The 8072-nt window shown below is 45.5% G+C and overlaps 1 protein-coding gene across 1 annotated transcript in view; it reads left to right on the forward strand.

Annotated features, from left to right (window-relative positions):
• ANXA11 (annexin A11) overlaps positions 1–1261 on the forward strand; it is a 41682-nt gene extending 40421 nt beyond the window's left edge. The window contains exon 15 of the mRNA XM_019749493.2: positions 475–1261. Within this exon, the coding sequence (XP_019605052.2) occupies positions 475–534 (60 nt within the window). The 3' untranslated portion in view covers positions 535–1261. The remainder of the gene's footprint in view (positions 1–474) is intronic.
• Positions 1262–8072: the final 6811 nt, after the last annotated feature.

The raw sequence follows: 8072 nt of genomic DNA on the forward strand, positions 1-8072 counted from the left end.
ACTTTGGAATTAACCCCGTAGACTCAGGTAGAGGAAGAGCGATGTGAATTGGGAAGCCCAAATGATAACAGCACCCCCTACTGGAAGGTCACGTCACAGTACATTTCCTGAGTGGGACATATTACTGCGTTATGGTATAAACCCACCTGAGTGCAACAAAAATGCACTGGGAAAATGCTACCATTAGTTAAAATTTTTGTGTTTCTTTTTCAAATTCTGGCTTTGATCATTGGGATGATTGCAGCTTTCTGGTTTTTAAAGAGGAGTTGGGGAGGTTAAACTACTAGATTGTCCAAGGCCTGTGCCGCCCACGCTGCCTATTGTGTGAGCCTCTCGGCTGCTCTGGGACCTGTGTGATGGGGCATTTCCCTGGGATGGGGCCTGCCTCTCTAAGGGCACGGGTCAGAAGAAAAGGAGCCAGGAGGCCCAAACTGGCCACACCTCCCTTAACTGATGTACTTGTTTTATGACCAGGGAGATACTTCCGGGGATTACCGGAAAATTCTGCTGAAGATCTGTGGTGGCAACGACTGAGAGCTGCCTGGTGGCTCACTCCTTCCACCTGCCAGCAACGGTGATGCCAGGAAAAGGCCCAGAGAATGTCTGTCTGTTTCTGTCAAACCCACAAAGCAGCCCCCAGGGGTCCCAGTGCCCTGCCCTCCACCCTCCCCTCCTGGTCGTATATCGTGCTTGTGCCGAAGGGCCTGGGTTGGTCTGGAACTCTCTCAGGATGCCTTTTCCTCCCCACCCCTCACAGCCTGTTGCTGCTAAAGTAGATATTTTGTTTCCTGACCCACACAATCATTTCCCTTTGCTTGTAGCTGAGACACTCGGCTTCATCTTACTCATGTAATTTTATGTTTATTTGTGGCATTTTTTTTTCTTTTCTTTTAGTCATTGCCAGACAGATGCATACAAGTGTCTTTGCTGCATACACATCTCGGTGAGAGGCTGGGTGGGAAACACCATGTCCTCGCTGAGGAGTGAAAGGCAGGACCTTTAAGGGTAGTCCTTGTATCTGGAAAGAATGTGTCATGAGCTTTGTTATTGCCAAACTCACTGCTTATTAGAAAAGAAAAAACAAAAAAAAGGGCCAGAAAGTCATCAGTTCCTTCTTCCATGTAAAACCACGTGAACAACCCCGCTCCCTGCCAGTGACAGGGCTTCATGTAGGTGAGACTGTGCCTTAAACCTGAATGTTGATAGCTAAAAGCTTTTTCTAAATTAAAGCCAGCCAGTTCTGGAACATTCTGGAAATGTTTTCCTGGTGCCAGCTTGTTTTCTTCTGCTTCAGGATTCTGCCCTGTAGCCCACGGGTTCCGGCCTTAGTAGCCAGTGAAAATTGATATGACTTTAAACAGAAATTTGTGCTCAGGAAACCCTGAGCATCAGTAATTTTCAGAGACCCAGGGTGTAAGGACACGAGAAAGGGACATTCCTGAAATCCATGCTCGTGGCCCAGGCACTGATAGGCCGCAGGGATTTGGGTCACAGCAGACACAGTGAGAACAAGGTAGGAAGGGTGTGGTCCTTCCCCAAGTCCTGAAGGAGAGGCATAGGTAGGAGGGCGTGTGCATGACTTGGGGTGGGCCTTACAGTTGGGGGCCAGAGAGGCATAAGGTCAGCACCTTCCTTTGGGGACCCTTCAGTCTGAAAAGGGGGGTCCTGGCGGGCCCCTTGCCCCTTGGTTGATGGTGTTAGGAGAGGGCGAGTCTAGAAGGGGCAGAGTTTCTAGAAATCACTGTCATGTCCAGAAGCCCAGAGCTCGCCTTGCTGGCAGGGGTCTCTATTCCTTTCTGACCTTCTATGTGGAAAGTTTAGAAAGGAGAGAATCCAGAGACTAGGCTGAGAGATCGACTTGCTGGGTCCTAGCCAGGGGCCCCAGGGCTGTCTTGTCCAAGAGTAGACATCTGCTTGGGGATACTGACTCCTCACTGCCCCTTGGACACAGTGAGAGGAGGGGATGACTCCAGGGGCATGGAGACGCCCTGAGCTGGACACTAGCTGGTGTATCCAGACCTGCCTTCTTCAGCCAGGGAAGACTGATGGACTCGGGAATCAATGGCAAACCCTACTCATCACTTCCGTTCTGCCTCAGTTTCCATGTCTGGAGCCTCGGCCAAGACCCAGCAGGCTTGGCTAAGGTGCTCCTCCCCTAGGGCAGGCCCCTTGCCCTTGGGTGCCAGGTGGGACGTGCCTGGTGGGATGGTCTACCCTGCATTGCACAACTTGGCTATGAACTCAGGCTGACCCCAGTGGCCTCTGGAAATGTTCTGTGACAGTACTTTGCCCTGCTGTCTATACCAGAAGTTTCAACCTGGTGACCAACAGGTAGTATCTAACCTATATATTCATTTACTTTAGTCCCCAGTCTTTTTAGACATTTGAAATTATTGCCAACATTTAAGCATTGAAAGATTTTATATTTAAAAAAATCTAGACTTCTAGCTTCTCTTGAAAAAACAAACTCTGGCAATACTGGCCCAGTATTCCTGCACAGCAGTTGCTGCTGGAGCCAAGTTGCAGCTGCCCCCTTTAGTCATGTACTCTGCATTTCAGCACAGGCCTACCTACTCCCTAATGTATCACACCATCGTATATTACCCATTTGGCCCCAGCAGGCCTCTGAGTTTGACACCCTGGTCCATGCATTTGGGGCCACCCCCAATTCATCTTGGTGTTGGTTCTCTCTGCCTTGCTGTACCTGTGGCTGCCCTCTCAGTCTTGCCCATGGGACCCAGCCCATAGTAAGTAGGGCCTAGAGGACTGTGAACTCTGCAAAGGCACCTACTTGCCTATCAAGGTCAATGGGAAGTTATTGTTAACACTGTTGATTATGCTCAGGACAAAAAATATGGAGAGGGGGACATTTGACCTTCCAGATCACCTCTCTGGTCTTTTGCTGTCTCCTGGAGATGTTAGTCAAGGCCAGTCCATGCTACACATCTAATGTCACTTCCAGAATGGAGGATGAGGCACCAGATGAATTCAACCCTGAGGAAATTTGCAACAGCTGTGGGGCATTGGAAGGAACAGTATGTGTTAGGGGTAGGGCTGAGACTAGGGTGAAGCAAGTGAGTCATTTGTCTCGTGCAATATTGAGGAAAGGAACTTTGGAGTGTTTGCTTTGTGGATGGGGAAATGGTCCTGAAGTGCTGGTTCTCAAACCTTAGTATGTATCGAGATCATCTGAGAGGAGCCTGTTAGAGATGCAGGTCCCTGAGCCCCACCCTCACAGGTTCTGAGCAGGCATGGGGACCAGGAAATTGCATCTGTAACTTGCTTGCCTTGTGATTTTGATGCTGTTCTAAATACTCCTGCACTGAGACAAAGAACTTCTGAGACTAGAGGTGTTCACACAGAGGGCAGTTGAGCAGGTGGCAGGGTGTTTGGAATTCGGTCAGTTGACGGAAGATGAGACAAGTAAATCCACTCCCAACTTTGGGAAGAGGGATCTGAGAGATGAACATTTCAGATACCCATGGTCCAAGAACAACTGGATGGGGACGGATGGTGGATGGCTTAGTTGGTTAGAGCGCGAGCTCTGGGCAATGGGGCTGCCGGTTCGATTCCCACATGGGCCAGCGAGCTGTGCCCTCCGCAACTAGAATGAAGTCAATGAGCTGCCACTCAGTTCCTAGGTGGCCAGATGGCTCAGTTGGTTAGAGCGCGGGCTCCACAAGGTTGCCAGTTCGACTCCTCGACTCCCGCAAGGGATGGTGGGCTGTGCCCCCTGCAACTAAGATGGAACACGACACCTTGAGCTGAGCTGCCACATGGCTCAGTTGGTTGGAGTGTGTCCTCTCAACCACAAGGTTGCCGGTTTGACTCCTAAACTCCTGCAAGTGATGGTGGACTGCGCCCCCTGCAACTAACAATGGCAACTGGACCTGGAGCTGAGCTGCACCCTCCACAACTAAGACTGAAAGGACAACAACTTGACTTGGAAAAGTCCTGGAAGTACAGTACACACTGTTCCCCAATAAAGTCCTCTTCCCCTTCCCTAATAAAATTAAAAAAAAAAAAGAAAAAAAAAGAAAAAGAACAGCTGGATGGCCATGCCATGTCCATTCTCTTGCTTTAACAAGGAGTTACATTCCTAGCCTAGGACTTGGCCTTTTTCTTTCTGCTGTCAGCTCCTTCCTGCCCTAGCTGATAAGGAGTGGAGTCATACCTAGAAACAGAAATCAAGCTAAATCATTTCCCCAGGCAGATAACAGCTTAAATTTTCACCTCACCACACCTGAAAGCTCTACGTGTGTTCCCCTCAGAGAAAGGGACATCATTACTTAGTCTTCCACCTGGCACCAGACAGGGTCCCCTCAGCAAAGGATTCAGTCAAGCCCCCAACTCTATGAGGGGCTCTTATGCTCAGCCATTGCTCCTTGGGAAGCTCTCCTTGGTTAATACTGGTGTTCAACTTGAACCTGGTTCCTTTGCAACAGTCAGAGCTCATCTAGTCCTGAAGTGGAAAGTACTGGTCCAGAAATCAAGCATCCCTATGCCATGAGGTCCTGGAAAAGTCACTTCCCCTATTTGAGCCTGTGTTGTCCCTTTGTAACATGAAAAGTAGGCCAAATCAGAGCTTTTGAAACTTCAATGTAGTCAGGAAAAATGGTGGGGTAGGGAGTTCCAAAAGTCTGGGGCAAATGGGAGACAAATTGAAGAGCTTGGGAAGGAAAGACTAGAGATGAGATGCTTTGGATAATCGTTTTGAAGAGCTTCCACGAATTCCTGGGAATCCAGAAAGCCATGCACATGCCCAGGGCAGGGCGCATACTTAGAAAAGACTTGGGAAGGTCCTAAGCTCTCACCTCTGGCTGACCTTCAGGCTCTGCACAAGCAGGAAGTGAAGGCTGAGGCAGAGTTGTAAACTGCCTGAGTGTAAAAGACGTGCCCCAACACACACACAACACATGTGCAAAGACTGGGTGATATTTTTTTTCTTGTGTGAGTTTTTTGGTTCCAAGAGTTTAAAGAAGTTTGTTGAGTCATCAATGACAACTAAGCTAACTGAACAGAAACTTCAATGGCCACACCTGACAAAGAATACAAATGTTTAAAAAATAGTTTTAGAAAAGGCATTAAGCTACAGCAAATACAAGTAGCAACAACAAACACTAGGGGGAAGAATCTGATTTCCATAATTGTCACATTATGGAAATGTGACATTCAAAATGCCCAGTTTTAAAAATTATGAGTCATACAAAGAAACAGTATGGGGGCCAGCCTGGTGGCTCAGGCGTTTGGAGCTCCATGCTCCTAACGCTGAAGGCTGCCGGTTCGATTCCCACATGGGCCAGTGGGCTCTCAACCACAAGGTTGCTCTCAACCACAAGGTTGCTCCCGCAAGGGATGGTGGGCTCCGTCCCCTGCAACTAAGATTGAACACGCACCTTGAGCTGAGCTGCCGCTGAGCTCCCGGATGGCTCGGTTGGAGCGCGGGCTCTCAACCACAAGGTTGCTCCCGCAAGGGATGTTGGGCTGTGCTCCCTGCAACAATGGCAACTGGACGTGGAGCTGAACTGCACCCTCCACAACTAAGAAAGGACAACAGCTTGACTTGTAAAAAGTCCTGGAAGTACACAACGTTCCCCTCCCCCAATAAAAATCTTTGAAGAAATAAAGTATGAACTATACACAGGAAAAAAAATCTGTTATTAGAAACACAAAAGCCCAGATACTGTATTTACCAAAGACTTTAAATCAACTGCCTGAAAAGATTGAAAAGTTAAAGGAAACCATAAACAAAGAACTAAAGGAAACCAGAAGAATGATGCCTCACAAAATAGTATCAGTAAAGAGATAGATAGTATGAAAATGAACCAAATAGAAATTCTGGAGTTGAGAAGTACAATAATAAGTGAAAAATTCACTAGAGGGATTCAAGAGGAGATTTGAGAAGGCACAAAAAGAATTGGCAAATTTCATGATAGGTCAAACAGATTTCCCAGTCTGATGATCAAAAAGAAAAAATAATGAATAAGAGACCCATGAGACTCCCTCAAATATACCAACATAACACATAATGGGAGTCAGGAGAGAAGAGCGAAAGCAGAAATACTTGAAGAAACAATGGCTGAAAACTTACCAAATTTGATGAAAGAATCTACACATTAAATATAAATGAAATAAACTAATTAAAAGGCAGAAATTAGCAGACAAAGTATATCAACTGATATCCTGATAAAAGGGTTAATCTATCAAGATATAACAGTTATAAACCTGTGAACCTAACAATAGAGCCCCCAGGAAGTTTGAAACAAAAATTGATAGATTTGAAGGGAGAAATAGTTCAACAATAACAGTTGGAGACTTTAACATCCCACTTTCTCTATTGATAGACCAATTAGACAAAAGGTAAACAAGGAAACGAAACTTGAATAACAGTATAAACCACCTAGACCTAATAGACATAGAACAGTCCACCCAACAACAGAATATATTCTCAAGTGCACATGGAAAATTCTCCAAATAGACTACAAAACTAAATAAATTTTAGAAGATTTTGAATCTGGAAAGTTTATAAATATGTAGAAACTAACATACTCTTTAAAAAAAAATACCCAATGAGTTGAAGAAATCGCAAGAGAAATTAGGAAATTCTTTGAGATTTGTGAAAATGAAAGCACAGCATATCAAAACTTACAGGATGCAGTGAAAGCGCAGTGCTCAAGAAGGAAGAAAAAAGATCTAAATTAGATAACCTAGCCTTCCATTTTAAGGAATTAGAAAAAGAAGAGCAAACTAAACCCAAAGCAACCAGAAGGAAGGAAATAATAAAAGATTAGCGTGCAGACAAACAAAATAGAGACTAGGAAAACAATAGAATTGATGAGACCAGAAAAAAAAAGGTTCTTTGTAAAGCTCAACAAAATTGACAGACCTTTAGCTAGACTGACAGGAGAGAGAGAGAAAATAAAGGATTATAAGAAAACACTGTTAAAAATTATATGCCAACAGATTAGATAACCTAGAGCAAATGAAAGAATTCCTAGGGACATACAAATTCCCAAATCTGACTCAAGAAGAAATAGAAAATCTGAATAGACCTATAATGAGATTAAATCAGTAATCAAAAAACTACCAACAGAAAAAACCAGGACCAGCAGACTTCATGATGCATTCTAGCAAACGTGTAAAGAAGTAACACCAATCTTTCTCAAACTCTTCCCAAGGACCAGCCGGTGGCCTGGATGGTTGGAGCGTGGTGCTCCTAACCGCAAGGTCGTAGGTGTGATTCCCACATGGGCCAGTGAGCTGTGCCCTCTACAGCTAAGATTGTGAACAACAGCTCTCCCTGGAGCTGGGCTGCGGTGAGGCTGGCGTGAGCTGCTGCTGTGTGCTGCTGTGGGCTAACACGTGCTACCATGAGCGGTGGTCAGCATCAGTGGCCAGCAGCCATCGTGAGCGGCCAGCAGCCAACAAGAGCTGCTGTGAGCAGCCGACCGAAAACTGGCAACCGACTGCCTCAGCTGGGGGGAGCGCAAGGCTCAGAATACCAGCATGGGCCAGGGAGCTGTGTCCTACACAACTAGACTGAGAAACAACGGCTTGAACTGGATTGGGGGGGAGGGGAGATGGAAGAATGCGGGAAACTCTTCCCAAAATACAGAGTGAACACTTCCTAACTCATTCTGTGAGACCAGCATTACCCTGATACTAAATCAGACAAAAACATCAATCACAAGAAAAGTGCTAAAATTCTCAATGCAAACTGAATCTAGCAGCATATTAAAAGGCTTATGCCCCATGACCAGGTGGGACATATCAAAGGAAGACAAGGATCATTCAATATGCAAAAATCAATATAATATGCATTAAAAGAATGGGGATAAAAGCCACATGATCATTTCAATATAAGAAGCATTTGAGAAAACTCAACACCTTTTCATGATTAAAAAAAAAATCACCTAAGAAACAATGTAAAGGAAATTTATCAACCTGAAATAAAGGGCATCTATGAAAAACAGCTGACATACTAAATACTCTTGCTACTACTATTGAACATTGTATTGGGAGTTCTAGCCAGGGCAATTAGGCAAGAAAAAGAAAAAGCATCCAAATTGGAA

This window comes from Rhinolophus sinicus, linkage group LG07 (genome assembly GCF_036562045.2).
Source record: "Rhinolophus sinicus isolate RSC01 linkage group LG07, ASM3656204v1, whole genome shotgun sequence".
NCBI classification, from domain to species: Eukaryota; Metazoa; Chordata; class Mammalia; order Chiroptera; family Rhinolophidae; genus Rhinolophus; species Rhinolophus sinicus.